General features: G+C 38.4%; 1 protein-coding gene across 1 annotated transcript; it reads right to left on the bottom strand.

The window, feature by feature from the left end:
- Positions 1-264: 264 nt before the first annotated feature.
- Positions 265-21,609, bottom strand: LOC131979852 (solute carrier family 25 member 36-A-like). Its single transcript, XM_059343905.1, has 7 exons — positions 21,199-21,609; positions 18,450-18,617; positions 14,890-14,967; positions 11,929-12,029; positions 5,426-5,492; positions 5,028-5,317; positions 265-3,945 (listed from the first exon to the last, which is right to left on the bottom strand). The coding sequence occupies exons 1-7, from the start codon at positions 21,237-21,239 to the stop codon at positions 3,752-3,754; spliced, it is 939 nt and encodes a 312-aa protein (XP_059199888.1). The 5' UTR covers positions 21,240-21,609; the 3' UTR covers positions 265-3,751.
- Between the last annotated feature and the right edge of the window lie 4,402 nt (positions 21,610-26,011).

Below are 26,011 nucleotides of genomic sequence, written 5' to 3'. Positions count from 1 at the left end.
TACAATGTTATCCTGCTATATAAATAATAGGGATGGTTTAAGCTCAGTCTTAAAAGGAATTAAAAATAGTTTTTGAGCTTCTTCAGAATGAGACCATTTATAATGAAAATTTTTAATATACCCACTGAAAGAAGCCTATTATTACTTGGTACAGTATATCAGTAAATACCGTGATTTCTTTCATGAATTATTCAGAATGTGCTCTTTTTAACTTTAGGGGTAACAAACTGAAAATATCTGTACAAATCACCAAACAGATCAAGATTAGTTGTAAGTGGATTTTATTTAACTTTTGTGTTTAAAAAAACAAACAAACAAAAAATACATCAATGATTGAAGCTGGCAAAAAAAAAAAATCCCAGGTTTCATTGAACCTTGCTTGAGGCTGCATCCTGTCCAAGCATACAGGAGAAATATATTGAATTGCATACAAACACTGAAATGAGAGGTAAACTATAAAGTGAAATGTTTGCACTGTTTGTCCAGTTGTCTGTTCGTTTCACATTTTGGTAACTTGACCTTAAGTATTACTGCAATGGAGGCAAAGACATAAAAGCTATTAGTGTTTTACAGGAAAAACATGGACATTAAAATGACTCAGCAATTCTTTAAAGCTACTATGACTGTAAATCAATAACCATTACTAGACAGGCCTCAGCTTCCCTATGTAATGGTACTGCATCAAGTGGGAAAAAATGAGAGTGCTTGAGAACAACATCACTATGAATGCACCAGATTTTCGGCAAATGGGGAAATAAACAAAAAAAAAAAAACATGGAAAATGTGCATACCTCATCATTTCCGTATGGAGAATGAGTGTGCACTGAGACTATAGCAGCCTCGTAAGTGAGGTGTTGAAGGCTTTTCACTGCTCGGAAGTTTCTTATAAAAGGCCATTTTGTTAAATAAACTATGTATTTAAGTATTTAAGGGGAACTTTGATAAGGTGCTTAGATACAACTTGAAATAATTCGGGTGCCAAATTTTCCCAAAAGAGAATTATTCTGATATGCTATAGTTTAGGAATATTTTCAACTTAAATTTACTGTTTTTACCAACAACCCTTTTCAGGAAAGATTAGCTTCTTAAAGTCTCTCAAATTCAGATTTTAATAGTCCCAACTTTGCACAGAGGTGTAGAAATATTGTTTCCAGTTCTTGATATTCAAAACATGTCGCTGGGAGAACCGAGAATCTGATAGAAAGTAATGAAAGATGTAAACATTACCAATGACAGAAACATCCTATTTTTGCAAAATGGAACACTTTTTATGAACGCTTTAAAATGACTAACCAACGCTCCAGCACAAATTATAACATGAAACAATTTGTCCTGCAGCATGAGTTAGCTTTAGCATAAGCACGAAGGTTTGCAAGACAGCTTACAGCAAGATACAGATACAAATAAATCATAGACTGTATGTGAAGATGGACATTACAGCTCCCCAAAAGTGAAGCCAAAACGTTTTGATGCCCCCCCCGGTGACTGGCTGCAGTCTGGGTCTTAAAACCTGCCCCTTCCATGTCAGTGAATGGGACGCGAGCCAAGCACAAGCAAAAGATTTTTTCCAAAAGATTGTTTTTCTCATTTTAGATAGTTCTTTCCACGCTGACTTAGGTTCAACTGTTAATTTTCCTGACAAGTTTGGTTTCAATTAGTTATTTGATGTTATAAGACAGGGAGTGAGACATTATGATTCACAGCTGCGATTGATGGGGCGGGACCTGGATACCACCGCTCCAACCCTGTTCACTACTGTGCAAACTGTGGGTCCAAGTGACATCACCAGCGCAAGATGGCAGCGCCTGTATACTGGGTAATTTGGCTTCATTTTTGTACAATGAGAGGAAGTGGAGACGCCATCTTTATATACAGTCTTTGACATAAACCCACAGTAATACTGTGAGAAAAATCAGTCAAGCAATATCAATATTCATGTGAACAGTCAATGTCAAACAGAGTTAAATTGCACAAAAATGATAACAATGAATTGCAAATGCAAACTACAGCATGATCATAGATGGGCCTAAAACAATAAATGATATGCATATACAGTATCTATATTATATACACACATCTGGACATCCTTCACAACTACTGAGAACTCTTAACTGTACAATATATCAGCTATAGAACAGTTGCGCAAAATACCATTTTGATATACAGTAATACTTTTTTTTCCTTTTACAATGTACAAGTTCAAATTGTCCACACAATAAAATCCAAAGCACAAGCCCCAAAAGGCCACAAAAGTGCATGTTATCAGGTCAGTTGGAAGCCACTGGAAGGAAGGACTGGCATGAGAGTGGGAATGAACGCTGCCAGTATCGTACAGGAGCTTTTCCACACTCCCACCCGCAGTGTCTTGCAAGATTAATAGTTAGTGGAGGGAAATCTGGAGTAGATATTAATTTAACATGCAGGCACACATGACTGCACGCACACGCACACGCGCACACACACACATACACCTGAACATAGTTAGATCAAATATGGTGAAAGTGACCAACATGTTCGACATACACACCCACACGCACGCACACACAAACAAACAAGTTATGGGGTGATGACGAAACTCCATCAACATTCTCCCACTCCAACATTTCCCCACATCGTCACATTATATTCAAGTAGTGGCACTCCAATAGTAGATATTTAAGTCTTGGTACCTTTTGGACATTCACACACTTCACATCTCAAAAAAAAGGACACATTGGTCTCATGTTTTTACACAAGACTGTATAGTCCTAAGCAGCGACTGGGTGCAGGCAGAAGCTGGCCTTGTGCACCGATCTTATTTCAGTTTTGACAAAGAGAAACTGTCGACACAGAAGGCCAGCTTCGCCCGCAGCATGTCGCCACCAGACATTTATAGTTATAGAGGGATAAAACACTGAATGTCAGCTTTTAACCTACTCTTCAGTTTCTGAGGCATGTGTTTGAGTGACAGGCCGTCACAAGCTCCTCACAGTGTTTTTTGTGTGTTGGTTCACTGCTGTGCATGAACTTCAGGCCATCGAGGAGGGGGGGGTGGGGGCGAGGGTTGACTGCCGTGTTCAGAAGGGAATGCTCGAAGCCACACTTTCTGTAGTGCAAAGATGGGCGGTTCAGGTGGCTTGAAAACAGATTGATGTCTTAGTTTTCCTTCTGATATTCTGCTTTGAATTAATGTTCCTTAACTGCCAGTCATCTGATGGTACAGTAGTCTCACAGCGCACAAGTGCAGACAAATAGTGCTGTCAAGAGTAAAGTTGATCTAAATTTAGTCATCATCTCTCCTCTCAAATTGATTTGGCTCCAAGCATTCCCTTTTCACAATATCTCTATCTGAGAGTGGAAAAGGCAGCTTTCATTCAAAGGGAGGGACGCAAACTAAAACCCTTTCTGTTAAGGCCACTGAATTGTGCTTAAAATCTTGTCATTCAGAGGTACCCTTAGTTTAACAGGTGCCAACTAGTGCCCTCCTTTCTCATCTGACCCATATTACCTCTTCTGAGCACTGTAGCGCCCTCCCCAGCAATCTGAGAAAAGGGAACTGGAGGTGATGATGCTGATATGGTAACAAAGGCATTTCCTCCCTCCTGTTTCTTCATCTTTTGTCAGTTTTTACTCTTCTGGTCCACTAGAGTATTTTCGGTTTTCCTTTGGTCTTCATTTTGACATTTTGTCCTCACTTCTTCTCACCAAAGGCGCTTCCATCTCAGTCATTTGCTCACTGTCTCCCTCTTTAAACAGGAATGAGACATACCTGCTAACATCCTAGTAGGTAGACCACCACTTCATAGGTGCACATCATGATGGCGGTGTTGGGGATCTGTCTGACGAGGTGTGTGGTTAGGCCACGGTACAGCGCCCGGTATCCCTCCTCCCGGGGTACCGTCAGCAGAGTTTGAAAGAACGAACGATACTTGCTTCCTTCCTCTCGTAGCCGTGTGCGGATCACCTCTGTAGTTAGAGAGAGGAGGAAGAAAAGTTAAATAAAAGTTAAATATGCATCTAGTTATTCTTGTCAGGCTTTTGCCTATAAGTGCTTTTGGTATAAGAGCTGTCCTTTAGCCCATCTCGTCCTAACCTACTTTAAATAACATACTATAGACACTGATAGTATCTATAGTGTCTGTGTCCCAGAATGACTTTAGACAGTCGTAACAGAAGGTATTTGACCTGCATTCAGCTGTGGGCTGCATGTAGGTGGAGAAAGAGTGATATTTATAGCATAAGTGGACCATGATATTTTTCCGATAGGAAAACGTGATTCACTAGCTCCTTTAAATGTACCATGTCTCGATGCTTTCTTCCCACAGAACTACAAATTTGTATATAACAAGTTAACTGATGGGCTTTAAAGGTGCAGGTAGGTTTCCTCTGTTTAAAGTCTTTATGCTAAGCTAACTGCCTCATGGCTCTGGCTCTATACTTAACACACAAACATGACAGTGTGAGGTATATGTAACCAAGCCCCTATTTAACCACAGGAACTTTTCCAAGTGAGGGAAAGGGGAGACAAAGGGGAAGACATGCAGGAAAGGGCTGCAAGCCAGATTCAAACCCCAGGCCGCCTGCTTACAAGGACTTAGCCTTAGTGGTATGTGCTCTACCAGTGCTCCATCGGAATGCCCCGAATGAGGACCTCTTGAGGAACTCTTTGCATTTCGATTGCAAGGACCTTTCCCTAAATTTAGCTCCGGGGACATTTTCCAACTTGTACTGGGTTTGCAGGGATGATTGTCATTGATTGGTAAAACAAACCCAGCACAGCTGCTAAAGCTGGTGTACTGCTTCATTCATGAAACAATAAATACTCTAGTATCAACGGACGGAGGGAGAACATTTTGTCTTTGTTTGATTACATTAAAAGTAAAGTTAGTCTTTGCTGTTGGTTTCTCCGAGGAAATAAAAAGAGAGAGTGATCATGCAACAGGCTGAACTGAAGCCTGCTGATTGTGCCTGTTTTGTTAATGCTTTCAGTAGGAACCAGTGGGCTTGCAGCTGAGTGCCACAGACAGGCTGGTAAGACAGAAGGTTACCGTGAGGGTAGGCGATGGAGGTGGCGCAGGTCTTTGAGGTGGCTGCTGCGAGCATCATGCCCACGAAGTCGGAGGCATCTTTGACAGACTCTTCCTCGTCGTCCATGCTGGCGTGGGCCTTGGACTCCGCCAGTTTACGTTTGATGCTCTCATAGATGACAAAATGGATAACGGTCTCAGAGATGCCAGCGTATGAGGCTGACATGCCCCTGTAGAAACCTCGCAAGCCGTCCATCTGGTACACCCGCCGCACACACTCGAATGCGTTCATTCGCCGCTCACCCCTCGTTCTGTAATCAGAGACACTTTTAATCTCAGACCATGAACAATAACATTTAATTCTCGTCTGAGTCTAATGAAATTCTTAACTGACGACATAAAGGTTTGAGGTTGCTCACCTGGTTTCCAGCTGCAGACGGGTCTTAATCAGCCAGATGGGATTGGTGGCTGTGATGGCGGTGAACCCTGGGAATTTCAGGAGGACAGAGGTTCAGACAGATGCAGAGACATTTGGAATAACACAAACTTTATTGAATATTCAATACTGTACAAAGACAATGAGAAAGCACTTCACTAAACAGGATCAACTCGCTTGAGTGTTAAACTTATTATGAGACATTTCAATACTCTCCAAGATCATTATTTTACAGATGATTTGAATGTCTGAATTAATTCAATCTTTTTAGAAAAAAAATCATTAATTCAGTTGCAGAAAAAAGTAAATTTTCCATTTTCACATATTGATCCTCTTCATGTGAAATGCTACACAGGTGTATGTGAACAACAGCTCTCTTGATGAAGTATTTTAACAGTGCATGAATGCAGCAGCTGTGAGTGCTTTTTTTTTTTCATTTGTCATTTTTAAAAATGTGACTGAAAAAACTCGGAGAAATGTGGCCAAGCAGCAGCCTTTGAGTGTGGCAGATCGTTATTATACTGCAGTCTGATTCATTTCTTTGAAATGCTAATGAGAGCTCTTTTGTTTCTAATAAAATAATTTGATAGTAAAACTTAAGCTCATCTTAAAGAGCTTACAGAGGGTATGTTTTTTTATCTCTAACATTTAATGGACTTTGAAATGAACATAAAAGTATCTGCCTTTTTACAATAAAATCTGCCACCCACAACTTCAAGTCACAACACAGAAGGTTTGATTCTTAGTTTTAACATTGCACTACATTTTCTGTCATTGTTGGTTCAGCAATATGAATGTGTCCCCTTTATTAGTCATTGAATTCAAATCTTTATTCTGCGACACTTAACGAGTAGCTAACTTGTTAGACACTAGCGACAGGCAGTTGGCCTGATACTGGCACAACTACAATAGCACAGAGAAAGAAAATGGTGTCTGGAAGAAATTATTCAATTACTTAACAGAACAAGTGTCTTTGCCATGAAGTTTAGAGCAGACTTTACTTTAGCTTCCTTTTAAATGTAATAACAGGGTGAAAAATGCATTTACAATGCTCTTGTGTGAACGAATGTGAGCAGATGTGAGTGTATGCATGTGCTAGTTTGAGTAATTTACAAGGGAAGACACGTTGAACAGTGAGTGTTCTTGTGTTTTTGTCGAAGAGATAAAACTACTTTATTGAAGTGGTATTGTATGAAGTACTTATGCATCAGTGTCAGTGTATTATCTACAGTAGATGGCGGTCAGCATGGCACCAGTTTGGAGAAGCAAACAGGAGTCCCTGACCTGAAGATAAGCAATGTACTGCTATGGATGGGGGGGCAGCAGCAGTCTAGTGGCTTTAACGAGAGCTCTTCTCTCGGCCTAAACCTACACAGAACTGCCTGGCAGCAGCTGAAAGGTGAAAATATTCTAAATATAGCTTACAAGAATACTGATATTGAATTTTTTAAGATGGTTTAAATATGTTTTGCTGCTGCCCCCATCAACAGCAGTACATTTTTAGATTCTGTGCCAGTATTCCTGCCTGCTCCTCCATCTACTGTAGATAATACACTGTTGAAAAACTTACACATTCCCACTTCAAAAGAATCCGAACTATCCCTTTAAGTGAGAATGGTAGGCAATATACAGTAATATAAAGTTTAATATGTAAGGTGTAAAGTGTATTGATTAGTACTTTGTATCATTATAAAATGACACAAAGTCTTGATATAAATGGTATAACAGAGAGAGATAAAACATGGTCATTTCCAGAAAACAGCTAAGACGAGGGCTAGTCTAAAAAGAGACCTCAGTCACAACTAGTGTATCAATGCAACACAGCCCTACGTTAAGGCAACTGCGTGAAGAAGAGAGGAAGACAGAGTCTGTTGAAGAGAAGAGAAGAACAAAAAGAGGAAGAAGAAAAAAGTAGAGGGAAGTAGAAGGAAGTAGCGTCTATGGCGTGTACTCACGAGGGAGGGGCAAAGCTCCTCCAGCTCCTCCCCGCTGCAGCTAGTAGCCTGCAGATATGGGGGGCACAGATGGCGGGGGTCTCCCACCCAATCACGCAGGGGTGAAAGCTTTACAGTAAAGCCCTAAAATAGACACAGGCTTTTCTGTACCACAGTCACACACAAGCAGCAGTCACATCCACCCCCAACCCCACCAACCACCCACCCCAACCCACTGGTACTGTACAGGTGGTTGGAGAACAGATGGGAGGTGAAATACTGACCTCCTCCCATCTTTCCCCAAACTCTAGCCCCATCCCCCTAAAATTCACTCTTATACGTAGAATTAAATTGTTTGTTACATTTATTTTACTTTCACTTTACAGTTTAACCCTCTCTTGACTTCTTTTATCAACTTGAATAAAGAACATGTTGACGGAACAGAAGCCAAACCAATCCAAAACTCCAGCTCCATCTCAACAGAGCGAGGTAAAACACAAGTACAAACACAAAGGCAGAAAATGTAATAAGGATGTGTTCTTCATAATCATTGTGCCTTTATCAGTTAATAATCTACATATTAGAGAGAAAAAATCCAATGCTTTCTGAAATAAGGTAGAAAATAAAGAGAAGCAGGTGGAAATGCTAACCTTGCCGTTTTGTATCACAGACTCTAGGCAGTGAACAATGGTGATGAAAGGAGGAGTGATGAGACCATTTAATGAATATGTGATGACATATGGAGGAAGTGATCATAGGAAAAATTAACCAGAGGTGGAAAAATGAGTGCAGCCAGTCCTAATAGCGCCCTAGGCCTCATTCTGGAAGAACTGGGATACATTTAAAAATAATATTAAGTTGTCCTTGTATTTTTGTCTCCAGAGAGCCAGCCCGCTTCTAGGAAAACACATCAAATAACTCCTGAAGGTTACTGAAATCAACTTCAATGCAACACAACCGAGACTATATCAGCTCAAAAAAAAACGAATCCTACCTCTCCCTAAACCTGGGTTTTAACAGTACAGTACAGTACAGTTTTTTTACATTTTAGACAACGTCCTAACTTTTTTCAGGGTTGCACTTTTTTTTGCTCCTTATTTTTAACATGGGACAGTTTAATAGGATAAGTGTGTTCATTAATAAATGTTGTGTCTAAAAATGACTTAGCCCGAAATATTTATCACAATTTTTCCACCTAAACTAATAATGTATGAATAAAAATGCTGTTATGTAGATTTTTCATAAAATTCCAAAACATAGAACAAAAGTAACTTCAGAAACATTTCTACTAATGGAAGTGAACAGTTGCTTACTAGGTCATTTAGATAAGCCGTGAAGAATATACATATGCAGCCTAACTGGTCTGAGCTGAGCCTCTGCATACGGGCGAGCAGCTGCACGTTTGCATTACAAACCTCATATAGGAACATAATCCCTGTGCAGTTTCTCCAGAGGAGTTTGACCTACATTCAGAGAAGGCAAACATGCTTTAGATTAACTGCTTGAATGGGAACATACTTCTATGAGGGGAAGTGGGGCCAGATTTTCTTCCCCAAGGATAAAGAAGCCCACAATTCAAAGCAGGGGGGGAGCATGACTCCACAAAGTTACTTTATAAAACTGAAGGAAATTATCCAGACATCAGAGTGAAATTTAACTGTTTAGTCACTGAGGCTTTCTTTCACACTGATTAGATATGGAATATATGCATATGAAAGACAGAGACAATAGTTTGTGCATTAACATTAATTAACTACACAGTTAATTAATTAATTAAATAAATGTAACTGCCATGGAGATGAAGAAATGTATGCACAGTGTATATAACAGTAAAAAAAAAAATCTCAATTACATTTTTTTTATTTCTTTGTTTTAGCTTCCAACTATTATGAATAAGATAATATAATTGAGGTGAAACAATTATTGCGCAACATTTTGTTTTAAAATAATAATGCTGCTTTGGCTCAGGTTGTAAATCAAGCGCACCTATTTCTTTAACAGTGGTGCGCTTTCACTCATTACTACAGAGTCGCTGACTGGAACATGTTGAATATATTTAACCAAAATGTTCAATATATATTCAGGAGTTTTCAGTAGGTTATGCCACTGCACTACAACTTATTGACGTAACTTAATTTGATCTATTTCTTTTTTTTTCTATAAGCTGAATATATGTTAGTAGTAAACTCATTCTTCTATATGCTTTGTTAAAGTTTGCCCAACACACACATGTATGTCTTTACTGCCTCTTGTCCATTCAGGTAAAATATATATATATATATATATATATATATATATATATATATTTTTTATAAGCTGGTGCCAGTAGTGTGGGGGTTAAACTGTGCAGGCAAACATGCTTCAGATAATTTAACTAATCTAAAAAGACAAAGGCATCTCGAAAATAGTTCCAGTCTTTTGGATGATGCATTGATACAATTCTCCTTGAAAAGAAATGACTGAAGCACTAATGATGTTGATGGATGATGACAAAAGAGGAAATGGACCACAGCCTTCAGCCTTCTGTAGCATTGACAAGGTTAGCATTTCTTTTTGTGCTAACAACATAAAATCCACAGAGGTATGTGTCAGTACTTTAACTTTACAATGTGGATGAAACAAGGCAACAGCCTAAGGTGAAGGGGGATATGTGTGTGAGTGTGAGTGTGTGTGTGTGTGTGTGTGTGAATGCTAAACAATAAAAAAAACCTTATAATAAAGAACCTAAAACTACAAACCAGCAGCAAACACATTGCCATAAGCAATGGTAATATCATTACAAATGAATAACCATTATGAACTTTCCAATATTCATAAAAATCACCATGGTTTTCATCATACCAGTGTAAAAAAATGGGATGCTACCTGACGTGTCCGCCCGAGTGCCAGGGGCCCCGGTTGACCTTTGGGGGCCGTGCTCTCTCCTCTATACACACAGAGCAAAGAAGGGGGCCCAGACCACACTGTTTAAGTAACAACTGGGATGTTAAACCATTTACAGAGTCCTCTGGAGAGGCCTCAAAATGAAAGAATAAAAAGAGGGAAAAAAGGGCAAGGAGGAAATAAAAATAATGAAGGACATGGGGGACAAAAGGGCTAAGAGAGGAGGAAAGCACAACCTAAACTTTGAGGACCATGTGGTTTTCTTATTCTTGTCAAACAGTTAAAAAAATAGGGATGCACTGATTCATTGGTATCAGCTGATGTTTGCATTGTTGACTACCATTGACCATATAAAATGTATTTCACTGTCCTGACGAAGAGCGTCAAGAATGTATTCTGTATGAAAAAAACACAAGAGGCAAAAGATCGCCCAATTCATGTTTCTTATTGCTTTGACATTTTAAGTAATTTACATTTAATTTGTCTTTCACAAAAACAATGTTTTTGAAGAACATATTTTTCAAAACAACATGTTTTTAATTTTAAAGTAGGTTATATTGAAGGTTGTTTCATGAATATGTATGGTTAAATTCATTGTCAGTCAAAGATAGTGAAATTAAATGCACAAGGACTTTAAAACAGTTATTTTTTTCTAATGAAGGTTTCTTTGTTAATAAAGGTGAAATAAATAACAAAAACTAAATAAACAACAGCAAAACAACAGTGTAGGCATTGACTTCTGGCCAAATTGTTATTTTAAAACACCAGTATCAGCCCAGATTTTCACAATCGGTGCATCCCTACAAAAAATACATACAGCACAGTGATGGTGTGGATGCCGCTGTGGCACACTACAGCCTGACATTGCCTGTGTGTCGTGTCTCATTTGCATTAAAGTCTGAGACCGCTGATATAAGGATTTGTCTCCTCAACTATATGTGTTCTGGCAAGGCCACCATGAAGAGACAGGATACTGTGATATCTGGGTAGATGTGTGTATTTACAGAAAGGAAATGCTCAGATAAAAGCTGGTGAGAGGAGGTATTAGATGTGCTATGTGACTGGCATGGTTTCAGGGTGTTTTTAACCATTTTATCATATGCCAGATGTAGAGTAACTCTTAACTTTAAATGAATTTGATTGTAGAAAGTACAGTGTTTAGAACACTGATAAATGCAATGTTTGTGGCTTGATTTCAAAGTAAACTAAGTGAGGCTGATTTCACCACAGTCAAGGTCAGAGTGATCCTGAGAGTCTTAAATTGTGCTTTCTGATAAACCCCCTATGGTTTATATTTAATGTTTCTATACATGAAACAGCTACGGAATGCCTACTTATAACAGATATCATTAGTTAGCTTTGGCATGCTATTCACAAACTTTAAAATCTGTGAAAACCCCGCCATCCCACACATGTATATGGAGAGGGGGGTAAAAGGGGTGGAGGGATACTACAAACTGTGAAAATGATGAAAAGATAAAGTAAAAATGAAATCTGTCTGATGAAGACAAACTGAATAATTATTTAACATGTTTTAAAAAATATATATATATATATAAAACCCATCAGTGATTAACACTGCCCAGGCAGACTGACAGACAGACAGACAGACAGACAGACAGACGGAGACAAACAGACAGAAGGGAGGGGGAGAAGGAGCCATCATTACCTGCCAATCCAGCCGACACCATGTGCACTTGGGTAGAGTCTGGCTCCAGCACCCCATTCAGCTTCTCCTTCGCTGTCGAATAAGCCGCAAAGTAGATCGCCCTGTTGCAAATAATATGAGAAAAAAATAAGACAGGTGAGTAAAAATTGGTTAAATTGACTGAGGGCTAAGTATTACTGACTTGTGTGGAAACTGTGGGAGAAAATAATTATTCTCCTCATTCTCTTCTTCTGTTTGAACAAATGTACCACAAATCAACATGATACATTTACAACAAAAGCTAATGATATATGATTACTATAGAAGACCAACAACTGAAACCATGATTTAGTAAATTAAAAAGCACAAATACACACAAACAGACAATTTGTATTATTGCAAGATATTTATATAGTCAGTTCTTTTTTATTCTTCAATAGTTTGTTTGTGTGACTTTGGTGTTTTGGGTTAGCTAGGGATAGTTTGGATAGTTCACGGAAGTCACAAAATAACAGTGGTAGACCAGCAACTCCTGTGTATCAATGGAGTCTAGTGGTTTCTACAACAGCACATAACAGCTTCAGTTCCCCCTGCGTAAGCTTATACATGGCTCTCTGTGGGCAAGGTAAAGCCATGAAAATATTCTACAATGTGTTGTTTTGGTAGTACATTACTTAGCTTCCATGCTGGTACTTCTATTTGTTTCTACAAACTGGGGGCGTGCACACCACCGTCTAGGTCATGCACTGACTATGGCTAAGTACTTCATAAAATCCCACTTGAGGAAATCTGAACTATCCTTTTAAGTTAACTACATGAAATATGGCTGAAATAAAATACTGCTTAAACTGTAAGAGAAGCTAATATGTAGTTTAAATGCAATCCACTGAGAGAAGTTTATCTCTGCCTATGTGTGTGTGTGAGTGCGTGCATGAGAGTGTGTGTGCATTTCAATCTCTTAGGACGCTTTAGTAGCAGATTTATCTCCCATGATTCTAGCTGCTCCTCACTAAATAAAATCACAGGATTTAGTCAACATTTCTGCTGAGTGGAATTAAACCCTGTGACATTCCCTCTCTGGCCTCCTTCTGAATTGAGTGCATGCATGCAGAACATAATCATGCTGCTCCGCAGATGAGAGATGAATTATGTGGGTGGGTCTGAATGTGTATATGCATCTGCATCTCTCATACGTAATGAATGATGCTGCTGGTGCAGGCTGTTCTGTATGCATGCGTAGTGTGTGTGTGTTGCTAATGAACGCCAGCAGCAAACCCAGTGGACTACACCCTCATTAGCATCACAAGATTTTTTTTTAGCTTTCCAGCATCCGAATGCTGTTACCTAATTATTACAGGAGAGGAAAAACTCTGTAGCCCGGCAACCCCAACCTCCTCATGTAGACAAATTAATCTGCAATAAATCTGTTATTTCAGTATACTTCCCAGTTGTATTTGTGATTTATTGCATTTTGTATGACTGTAAATATCACTAATAAATGGAATCTTCCATTGCAACTATAATAATTCATGCTGATAATGATGGGGGCTTGTTGATGAAGTGGTAGTAATTTTGTAATTTTGCTGAATTTTGCTGCTCTGAATACTGACTGATGATTTAAAAGTGTTGCTAATGAAAATGATAAAGAAAAAAAGGTATAATGAATTTTCCATTTGATGTGGCAGTAGAGCCATAAATAATGGTCTTTCAAAATTTATTTTTCAATAAATACACAGCTAAATGTTATACAGCTTCAGTTAACTGGTGGGGCAATCATGTATATAGTACATAATGTCACACAGCCTGGAAAGATTTATTGGAATATTGGACTAAATAAAAACCATGTAATAGACAATATTCGGCAGTGGAGCATTAGGGTTCAATTGGTTCATAAAAATGCACATAGGACGGACGGAAATCTCATGTAGTGCCACGGAGTTCATCAGGCTTACTTGTTATGCAACAATATCTTCCTATAGCACAGTTTGCTATGGCTGTCGTGACCAGGAAACAAGCTGCCATTTCCACCGCTGGACAACTAGCCCACGGGACTGACACACACAGAGGCATGCACGCACACACCCAAGAGCATTTTTTACCCCTCAGAGAGTCTGAGCCAGACAGAGCGAGACAGCATAGACAGTGCAGGACCCAGAGGACAGAACAATTCTGATTTAATATAGGCAGAGAATGACAAACATGTCAGAAGAGGGAGAGACAGAGAATAAGAGTATGGCAAGGATGACTCAGATAGAGACAGAGACCACAACGAACCAACGGGAAGAGGACGACAATGCCCATGTGATGCAGCAGTAGCTAGGGAGAACTAGACAGGTCAGGGAGGGGGATTAGACACAAACACAACTCTCTCTATATAGGCACTCAATTGTGATAATACACAACAACATTGGCAGTCACATGATGAGTGTGTCACAGCTGGACGACGCCTGCTGTTGTTGATGTTTCATTCAGACTTTAACTGACTGGGTTCAGACTGTTATGCAACCCAACCTGCCAAGCTAAGAGAGTGGGAACCTACTCATTTCCTGTAGGATTTAATGTACAAATTTCCGTTATATTTCTGACTTTAACCATTTCATTACTGCATCTGTTGCCTGTTATGATTCCTGCCAACATAAGCTCTGAATAAGCAGAAAAAAAACCCTAAGAAGATCTTGCAGAAGCAAACACATTCCTCAACAAAGATGTGTTCCCAGGTTTGATGTAACATGTGAAATTATGACGCACACATGTTTAAAAATCTTTTTAATCTCTGATAACAGGTCTTGCTAGTGCTGATAACAGTGTTTCATCTAGAAGGTTCCTTATAAACACAAAAGATTGTGTGTGCTCAGTTACGCGTGTAGAGATTTTTTTATTTTCTCTTTCTTTTGGCTTCATATTGTACATTTCTCTTGTATTGCTTCATGCGGGAGAAGACATGCACCACACCCAGAATATTATAGATAATACAGAACAAACCTGGAAGGTGCCACACCCACAAGGTTTGGTCCAAGTCCTCTGAAGAGTGAACGGGGTCCCTCTCTCTCCAGAATTAACCTGCAGAAAGAAATTGAGATTTCAATTCATGTTTTGTTGGTTATTCCATCATGATACATCCATGCAATATGCTTTATATAAATGTCTCACCGGGCAAATCATTAGTTTATTGGCTGCAGAATAAATAAGTTATATGACAGTTAAGAATTCTCATCTACTACAAATGTGCAGAAAAAAATACTGGGACGCTTTTATTTTTTAAGAACGTTAGATGAGACGATTGATACCACTCAAGTCTGTATGCTGAATGTGTAATAAGCAGCAGTTTCAGATTAGTTTAGCTTAACACAATGACAGTAACCAGGGGAAAACAACCAACATGTTCGTCTACACAGTATTTGCAGCAGGTAGATTCCTCAAAAAGTAGTGCTATAACGTTGGCTATTACAGGGACTGGCATAAATTCAAATGCAGATGCCAGAGATTGTATAAAACAAGTCAACTTTATTTTTAAACTCAGATTTTATGTATATGGTGGTGTGTTCTTTAAACTTTTACAGTTTTCTGTGAACATAAGAGTTGCAGAATTGCAATACATTGCCTTGCTTACAAAATCGTTATATATTGCAAATATTGAATTGTAACCACTGTTTCGTGATATGTATCGTAGTGCAAAATTATTGCCAATACACAGTCCTAGCAAATACAATTCACTCTGTGTAACTTACACAGACAATAGTTCTAACCTATAGATCTAACCATTGTCACGTGTCTCAAAAGCTTCCCTTACATGCTTTATGATCACAGAAAAAATACAAAGCTTATAATTCACATTAGTATTTTAGGGCACCATGGCAAACAGAAAGGAAAAAGTGCTTGAAGCAGATGGGCCTGTAATTCATAACTTTTTAGGCAATCTGCCACGACCTGGCTAAATACAGCTTGACATTTTACACTGGGTCACTATCAACATACTGGGAGACCCAAAATAAATGAAAGGACAGGTGTCCTTGCTCTGGTGTTGTTTATGGCTGTGTTATCATGATGGCACATCACATGTTCATTGTGTGTTGTCACTTAAGTTCAAAGATTGATAACCTGTTTCCCATCCAACCCAGAAACCTCATTCAGAACGAGCACGTTTTGACCCTCACTCATCTCACGTTTTACAGATAAACTTTGATGCAAAGTCCAAAGAAAAAAAGCCTTCCTACTAGGGTTGCATGATTATGCCAAAAATCTGTGCATCCCCTTAAAGAATGAATACAAATCACTGAAACAATAAAAAAATGTAACAAAACTTCCACTGGGCACTCTGCGTTCTATGAACAGAATGATACATTATAAATATGGCTCAATGACCTAAATTTGGTGGTGGTAAACTGAGATTGTGATTAAAACTCGATTAACTGTGAAACTTCATACCTAGTTAAGTACTTCTGCTGAATTCTTCAACTTAATAATATATTTACAGGACATTGCCTAAAATTACACAACACACAGAGCTTGGAGTGACAGTGTTCTCCACAGTCACAAAATCAAAACAAAATTATAAGCTAAAATACTCTGCTCAAAAATGGAACAATGCCTGCACCTCATTGAATGTTGACCCACTTTTGACTCGTGTTGGTTTTTCTCTTTTCCTTGCCAAACCGCTCCCTCTTTTGCCCTGCTCCGCTCTGTATCATGTAACGGTGGTGTACGGTTTTTGCAAGTGGCTGTTTTTTTTTATCTCAAGGACAACGTAAGAAGACAGTTTATGTCGACACAGAGCTAAAGCTTTCGAGCACAGAACAATGCTCCAATTAACTACAATCAAAAAAGGCATTAGCACAATGTAATTCAACAAAATCCTGAGGAGGGGATTGTTAAAAAAGCCTTGTTTAAGCAAACACTCCTAATTATTGCAACAGTCAGTGAGAACTAATCCATTTTAGCCAAACAAATGTGAGGAAAAACACATTCTAGTTTACCACTTTGCCTATATATGTTACCACTGCCTATAAATCATGGCATAGTCATTGATTTCATGTTAAAAGCCTATGTAAAAGAGCAATATTTCCATGAGATATAAAGTGAAAACATGAGCAATCTGTCCAAGATTCCTAGTTTGCAAAAGAATCAATGCAAGCGCTTGACTGTGGAAAATTCCACAGACTGCAGCTTGTGTATTATGTACAGTATGTTGAACACTGGATGACATGCTCTGTCACACCCATGGAAATAAGTTACCAGAAAACAACTGCAGACCACCGTAGCCGTGTTGAACATTTACTTTAACACCATTAATCCCTTAGTGACCAACGCTAATTACTAGTATCCAGCCACAGCACCTACCCAATGATTCCCCTGTGCTTTCACTTCCCATCTTTCTCGTAACTTTCCACTGTATTATATGAAGAAAAATAACGTATCATGTGATAAAAAAATAAAAAAAATTAACAACTTATTCTGTAGTTCTTACATTGGTTTTCTGGTAGTTCTTTAGAGAAAGTACTCCAAACAGCCACAGAGATTTAAAATTAGGCGTAAAATGATAAACTCTGTCCCTGGCAGGCCACTACTTTTTATCTGTTGCATTGCTTGAGTGTCGATTCTGCTGCTTTTTAACAACTAAAGAAATAGTAAAGGGACAGTTTATCCCCAAATCAATAATGCCTATTTTTCGTCGCCTGTAGTGCTTTTTATCAGTCTAGATTGCTTTGGTGTGTCTTGCCAAGTGTTGGAGATACCAGCTGTACAGAAGTCTGCCTTCTCTTGAAAATATGAAACCACCTCATTTGTGTCGCTCAAAAAAAATCTATTTAAAAACTCAACAGCAATGTCTCTTTTCAGAAATCATGGCCCAGGTAATTCAAAATAATCCACAGAGTTTGTTGTGAACAGTTTCATGTAGAAACTAAAAAATTTTCTACTGAACCACACCTACCAAACATATCATCACTCGCTAATGTTACTGCTCAGCCGAGGAGGTCAATAGTAATTTTTTTTGGCACTTTAAGCACCACAAGCAAAGTGCCATCTCGTCTTACTATATTTAAGAGAAGACAGAGATCTCTAACAACTGCACATCTTCATTAAAACACTTGCATCAAAACAATCTAGACTGATGAATAGCACTACAGGTAAGAGAAAAATATGCATTTTTGATTTTGGGGGCTAACTGTCCCTTTAAGGCTAAACACATTAGTCTTTCATAACGATGACGTAACTTTCCTTTTCCTGCATCATGGTGAGTTAATGTCAACTCACAGGAAAATGACAAAGATACGTAACGAACTACAGGTTTCATTACAACTGTGGATCCAATTTAGAGTACCATGGACCAAAGCTATATCACAATGTTACTAAATCCCACATGGTATTCACATAACAACATTGAATGAAAATGTTATTAATATTTTGTCACAGTAAATCTGAAGACTTGCTCAGAATCTGTTGAGATAAGTATTCTCCACTCATCCAGAAGCTAATCCAAACTGACTTTAGTATGGTTCTCTGATAAAATTAGTATTATTAACATTTCACATAATTCTCCTTACTTGAGACAGTGCAGGGGCCCTGGTGGAGCGACACGGGCCACACTGGCTCCATTGACGGTGCTGAGCTGGACTTGAGCGGAGATGTAGAGAGTGATGGAAGAGGACTGCAGTCTGGTCTTCACAACCTCCAGAGGACAAGTCAAGATTGCTCCCACTGTGCCACCACATCTAGGAGGAGGTAGGGAAGGGGTTGAGGTTTAATGGTGCAGAAACAAAAGGGGTGATGGTAGAGAGGGACAGAAAGGGGAAAAACATGGTGAGAAAAAATGCAACACTCTGCATATAGTGCTTGTATATTGTTTTCATTCTTGCTCATTTCATTTTTACAGTAAAGTGCTTTAGTACACTGTATTTATGGTTATGTTTTAGGTTCAGTTGTTTCTCTGTTTGTCAGCAGAATCTATACTTAGTTTATTTTCTCTTCCAGTTTTCTTTTTTTAAACCATCCTTTAATACTGATCTCCTAAGTCACTGGTAACACAATCTGTTATTCCTTCTAGCACTAAAACTATTGAGTAGCAGGAACACACCATGACATGGTGTTGTGATATGCAAGATACTGCAACATGCCAGCTGTCAGCTAAAAGCGTATGTCTTGTTTTATGATGCAGTTCTGTGGAAATTGACCAGGCTTCAGTGTAACTCTGACCACTTTGCCGATGTTTGCCATCTGAGTAGGCAGGCAAGAATGACTTGTCATGAAAATTAGACAGCTGTTTACCTGGCTCTTTGAACTCATACGGACCCACACCGTAAATTTAAAAAAATGTCTGCTTCAAAATGATGCGAAGAAACTTGAGATCATGTTGCCTAGACTTTCTACTCTGACTAAAGCCATTGGCATGTAAACAAACCAAAGCTAATTGAATTGCAATTAATTTCACTGTATTATCCATTTGATTTAGTACTTTATTCTTATAAGCTACCAGACATCATATCAAAACAATGTTCTGACCCCTAGCCACACATGCACTTCAGTTGATCCCCTCTGCTTTCACCAAAAGCTTGGTGCTTTCCACAATAGGACATGCAGAGACAAAGCTCAACATTCAAATCACCACAAAGCTAGAAAGTGCTTGTTGACTACTGTAGTGACAAACCATACGAATGCTCTACAGATCAGGTTTATGAACACGAGCTGCAGCCCTACAGTGGTGTGGGTTGACATCCTGGCTGGTAGCAGTGAATTCCTCTAGCGGCAGCCTCATTTGAGTAACACCAGCTATATTTACCTTTCAAAAGAGCGACCTACATTCACGCAGGCAGCCGTGACCCTTGGCCTACTTTTAGAACCATGCTGTCTGCTGCATGTGTGACTCAGTGGCTGTGTGAGGAAACGCTGTGCTGAAGATTTTGGAAAAAGCGAATCTGGATTTGTTTATTCAAAAGTACAATGTATCTTTAAATTCTTGACACAGGAGATAACAGAAGAGTTGTGGTGTGATAACACACATTTGAATGTCATAAGACACATTTGAATGTCAATGGTTTGGTGCAGAGGTTAAAGCAGAAACTGAAGACAATTAATTAAAATAGAGAGACATACTGTCTCAATAGCTGCAAAATGTTCTGCATGTGTTGATATTTTCTTTGATAAACAATACTTGGGTGTGTCTACACTGTTGTGAATTTGAATAGTTATTCAACTATTGTAATGGCCACCTGATTGATCTAGTAGTAGTAGTTATACTTTGTTAACCTAATTTTGTAGCCTCATTTATTGGTTTACAAAAGATCCTTAGAAAGTTACATTTTTATTAGTATCATTCCAATAATACCTTCAGCTATAGTTTGGATTGTTGCACAATACTGAGAAAAATCTTCAGATGATAGTTTCTGGTAACAAACAAAGGGTTAATTTTCAAAAACAGATGTAAATGTTTTGCCTAAATGTGCATTTGTGTTTGCAAGCCAGGGAATAGTTTTACCCATACAAGGATTTGGTATACTGGTGCATAAGAACAAAGTACTAAAAATGTGCTGCGAGTCAAGCATAAATAGAAAATAAGATTCATTTTAAGAAATACATGTCTGCTTTGCAAATAAACTCTTATATTATATTATCTGATGGATGTTTTCAGGGAAATGCTCATCTTCTGTATCTGGGGAATCTTGAGTTAATACAAATTAATGTACAGTTATATTTTTTAATATCAATCAATAACGAAATATATTATATAAAAGCTAACTTATGTGAATCCACGTATATAGACATGTAACTGGCACTTAGTTCCATTAATCTAATTAATCTGTCAGGTTTTTAACATTTAAAATCTCTGGAGAAGGAAAATGGTCCTGGGCTGCTGCAGAACTTCATCAAGCTATCGATAGAGCAGCAACGAGCCAGGAAATACATTGAAATTGACCTTCGAAATAAAAGCATACCATTTTGTCCCTGGAATAGAAACATTCTGTATCTGCAGGCATACATCGACAAAAACGTTGTAAGACTCAGTAGTGTCCTCGAAGCCACACTAACGCTCTCTATGTCACGTTTGCGTTAATATTTAACTGTTCACATGGTCATAAGTTGAAATGCTGACAGGATGTCAAGTTTGAACCGACGGCTTGACAATTACGTGCACAGCTGACAGGGTTGTAGCACATGCACGCGCTGCATAGAACAACGGCCCTTGTTACCTAGAATAATTTAGCTAGGTACCCCAGACGACGTGTCATGTTTGAACGTTAGCGTTTGTAATTTTAAAATAATGTCAATATTAACATTCAATTTCGTAGTTCGACTTACCCTCCAGCGAACAAATGAACCAGCGTGTCCTTTTGGCTCATTATTTAGCACACCCTGCCAAGCAGCACACCTCGGGGCTGAGGCAGAGGGTCAAACACGGGCTCGGGTCCCGTCCCTTCCCGTTGTTTTCTGTCGCCGTGAGGATGCGCACGTCAATGGTCAAAAGTCGTCGATGATGAACCAGCGGTGGGGCGAGTCTGCGGTGATTCAGACTGCAGTGGGCCGACAATCCCCCCTCTGACGCTCTCAGCTTGCTCAGGTTCCCCTCTCACACATATATCTTATTATCTTCGACCGGAGCTGCGAGCTCATCAGGCTTAACCGCTGATAGAAGAATATCTGAGCTCTAACAAACGGTTTTATGGCACATCCACGGGTTTGTGTCGATTTTCTCCTCTGCTTTCATCGCTGCAGCGAGAGGGAAGGGGCAGAGCTCATAGTATTTACTGTACAATCATAGGCTGGAAAACAGACGCTGCTATTGGTCAACCCGGCGCTGACGTCACGTCGTCTCCGCCCTGATCATGCACTGTTCACATGCTCAACATTGAATGAATCAGGGCTGCAAACCTTTCTCTGAAGGCCCAAGAAAACCATTTGTAGGTGTGACCTGTGATACAGTGTGGTCTGAAAGTATTTGGACAAGAACAGGTTTTGCTGTAGGTGCCTCATTAAGCTCAAGAGCTCTTTTGTAAGATATAAATATTGGTGGAATGTAACTACTGTAGCCTACTTAAGCACAGTTTTCAGCTACTTACTTACTTGCACTTTTCATTTAATGTTACCTATTATGCCTTCTACTCCACTTTATTTTGGCAGGCGATATTTTACTTTTTATTGCACTGCATTTATTTGGTAACGGTAGTTTATAGTTAGGCTACTTTAGAGATTAAAATAATTATTTCAAAATATAAATTAAGATGTAAGATTACAGATTCAAATGCCCAGTAGCGTAAAGTATTTTAAATTAGCACCACATTTACCAGCTGCAACATTAAAGGGATACAAACATTAGCTAATAATGATACGGTAATACAAAATTATAATATATATTATCATTAAATGGACCAATCTGCACAATGAGAACTTTTGGTACTCTAAATATATTTTGATGCTGACTACTTAGTACTCTTACTATTTTTACTTTAAAGATTTGAAATGCAGAACTTTTACTTTTACTGAACATCTGAGTATTTTTTAATCCACTACTGGACAGACAAAAGAAAATACAAAAATAGTCAGACAACCACACAACCAACTTTTTAAAAAAAACATAAGATAGAACAACCAGTAATGGAGTAACATACACAATTAATTTTTTTTAAATACATAGCTATGTTTATAATACTTCCAGGCGCATTATGTGATTGTGGGTAATTTTGCACAACAATGCTAATACCCAGGATTATATAATGGCAAGTGTGGATTTAGAGGATTTATGCATCAATGTAATGAGTAAATCCAGTCTAATCCCTGGATAATATGTTTGTTTAATCTATAAAAGGTTTCTCAATTGAATTTCTTGATAGTTTACCATATAAAAATATTTAATGATTTTGCGATATACCTTGACAAGACGTATCACCTACCACTAATACTTACTATGGATATGAACAAACAAAAAGCTCGGATGCTGAACTTCACACCCTTCACACTCTTTAACCTCAGTCACTGTTTCAAATCCAGTGTGATAAAATACAAAGCTGAGTGGTTGGCTACCTAGACTCTTACCTTCTTCCTTTGACAAAGACTTTGACTAAGCTGCAATGCCTGGATTCAAGGTCAAAATCTTTAAAGATAACTAATATTTGATCTGTTTCAAACAAGTGCAAAAACATGCAGACCAGCCACTGTCTCATAGTAATGATTCAAGGCCCCTGGATGTTTTTTTAATCTAACTCATACTCATAGGGGTACTTTAAATGAGAAAATGCTTTTAGGGTGTTGTTAGCCTTTTAATACTGGGTGCAGCTGCAGATCCACATTCAGCCATTGTATGGCTTATTCACGTGCACTTTGATTGAACTCAGTTTAACAGGGGCATGCATTTTCATTCTCTTTCCCCCATTGAGATTATTCAAAACTACCCAGCCAGCTGACTGCACTCAGAATAGTCACTTGGTGATTCAATCAAGGAGCTGAACGAGTACGCACAGTTTTGTAATTGGAAGCATAGTAAGACAAGTTGGAGTCATGCGCAAGGGTTCACTCTTCACATTTGTATAGTCAAAACCAGTAATGTCATGTCCTGCATTAGAGGGGTTATGAAGATCTCATGACTGGGATGGATGAGGAAAGAGTGATTCAGTGTCAGATGAAAGGATGTGATGTGCCTCTTGTTGTTATGCAATACGAAATTAGGATTAAATGAATGAGTTTGACCTTCACTTAAGATTTAACAAAAATATAATAAAGATTTTTTCGGACCATATATTTTCACCATGTGCGCTTTCATTAAAGATGTTTGCAAACACTAACATTTAAGTGCACTAATTTAACAATTTTCAAGTCAAAAAAGAGGATGAAATAAATGCTGTTTGCTATATATTTTAAGTTGTACCAGATAAACAAGGGTTTTATAGGGTTTTTGTAGGACTATCCAGATGAGTTCATAAATATCATGATTAACATCTACTGTATCTAATCTATTTTCATTTTAAAATGGTATGCTTCAATCAGCTTCATGTTTTGTTTTTGCTTATGTTTTGTTTTGCTGAAAACCACTCCTATCTTCAAATCAATACTGTCAGTACAGTTGAAAGTCCAAAACATCAAAAATAAACACTGATGATGGGTAAATAAATACATGGAAATACTCAGAATGGTCCTAAAGGTAAATTCTTTGAAATTTCAATGTCGTTTCTGACTTGCACTGGAGTGGATGAGATTTTCAACATGAAATAAGTCAATACCACCCTAAAAAAACACATTCCACTTAATGGAACGTGAGTTATTTACAGTATGTATTTCCCTCAAGGTTATTTCAAAATAAAATGATCCTGAGGCCATTCAATACTGCTGAGGATGACACAATATGTCCAGAATATCTCATACTATCTCATACTGAATGCCGTTAAATAGCTGGAGGGTGTTAAGCACGGTCAAGCCAGTTCTCACAAGGACAAGCGTGCATGAGAAAATGAGAAAAACTGAATTACTGCTGGTGCTCATGAGGACTCCTGCTGACAGTTCAAAGGATCACGAGATGGCACTGCAGCGATTGAATTATACCATTATTGAAAGCCATATGCTGTGAATAAGTTTAATAATCTGTCTGTCTGCATCGATCTGTCTACCTCTGTTTCAGTCAGTGGCTGTCTCACTCACCCTCCATTTCTCTCTGTGGAGCTGTTGATAAATTATGTAGGAATATAATTTGTATGTTACTATTGTGTGGTGTTTGTGAAAATCTTCACACCACCTGGTGTATACCATACAATCTAATTTGAATACTAATGGTTTCAAATTTGATCTAATAGTTCTTTAGATATTTGAATGTACAAATAGCAGCAACCCTGCACACGAGACAAAGATATGGAACATACAGTTTTCTGCAACTGAGCTTTTGCTTTTGAGAAAAAAGAAGTACAATACGAACTAATGTAGACGTCAGGTAATGTGCTTTATGCAGCCCATATTATTACTGCACATTTACACATTAAATACAGATGAAGCATGAGGCTGGGTCAGGTCATTCTCATGCCACATAAGGAGAAATTCCTGCAGCAGCTGGATGCAATAATGATGCAGTTAAACAATGAGAACAACTATTGTGACAAACATATAGCACAACTTGTTGAATGTCTGCTATGTCAACTGTTTCAAACATTTTGCACCAGGCTCAGAAATGTGTTAAGGTCTGAATCCAGCAAGTAACCAGGACCACAACACATGCTAATTTAATTTGACTGCTAAATATTTCAGAAATGTATTATATAAATGTTATTTTCTTACATTTGCAATTGTGTGATGAATAAATTAACTTCATGTGAGTTTGTGTGTCAATGTTAAAGTCCACTACTGCTCATGTCCCATGATATCACACACATGCACACAGGTCGTGTCTCATGATTTCTGTTGGACTTTAACCAAGCAGATGGGTAGGATAGCTAATGAGAAACATGCTCTTATGTGCGTGTGTGTGTGTGTGTGTGTGTCACGAGCGAGCTCAGATTACTTACTAAGAGTGGACCCATACTTTATCAGTTTTTGGGTTCAAAGGGAATGAAACTGAAGAGGCCAGGGGACAGCGACATGCAAAAATAGATTTTGTTTAACTAATGGTTAATCATTACATGTGGAAGTTACTATTTTAGGTCACACTAAAGGGACATTTGAGAATTTGAGGTGTATTAAAGGTGTACCTTTCTATCAAATATCATAGTCTTGAATGTTTCTGTACATAATAATATATTTGTATATCTGGTAATAGTTTTGATCCAAAAGTGACAGAATGAAAGCACGGCGATGGACCGACCAAAGTAGACCTAGATCTGTCCAAATATTGCGTTATTTTGTCGATGTCTAGGTCAGGTGGAGACATTTGCAAATGTTTGCTTTTGCAGGCTTTAATGTCATTGAGTTTGCTTTTGGGTGGCTGATGCTCAAAAGAGAAAATGCTATAAATAATTAAATAAATAAAGTCATTGACCTGGCTCATCAAAACATGTTTTCAATTCCAATAACTCAACAAAGTGCAGCTGACTCAATATGTCAATAAGAAGCAAGCTTTTGAGAATGTAATGAGAGTTTTACATTCACTGATCATCAGCTCTGTATGTACATTACAATGAAATGTATATGGCACCACAGT

Source organism: Centropristis striata, chromosome 11, assembly GCF_030273125.1.
Source record: "Centropristis striata isolate RG_2023a ecotype Rhode Island chromosome 11, C.striata_1.0, whole genome shotgun sequence".
Taxonomy (NCBI): Eukaryota; Metazoa; Chordata; class Actinopteri; order Perciformes; family Serranidae; genus Centropristis; species Centropristis striata.
This window is presented reverse-complemented; position numbering and strand designations above follow the sequence as displayed.

Coding starts and splice junctions, on each gene's coding strand:
- LOC131979852 (XM_059343905.1), bottom strand. CDS start 21,239: ATGAGCCAAAAGGACACGCTGGTTCATTTGTTCGCTGGAGG. Junction 12,030..14,889: donor GTGGGTGTGGCACCTTCCAG/GTTTGTTCTGTA, acceptor TATTTGCAACAG/GGCGATCTACTTTGCGGCTT. Junction 5,493..11,928: donor GGTGTCGGCTGGATTGGCAG/GTAATGATGGCT, acceptor TGAAATTCCCAG/GGTTCACCGCCATCACAGCC.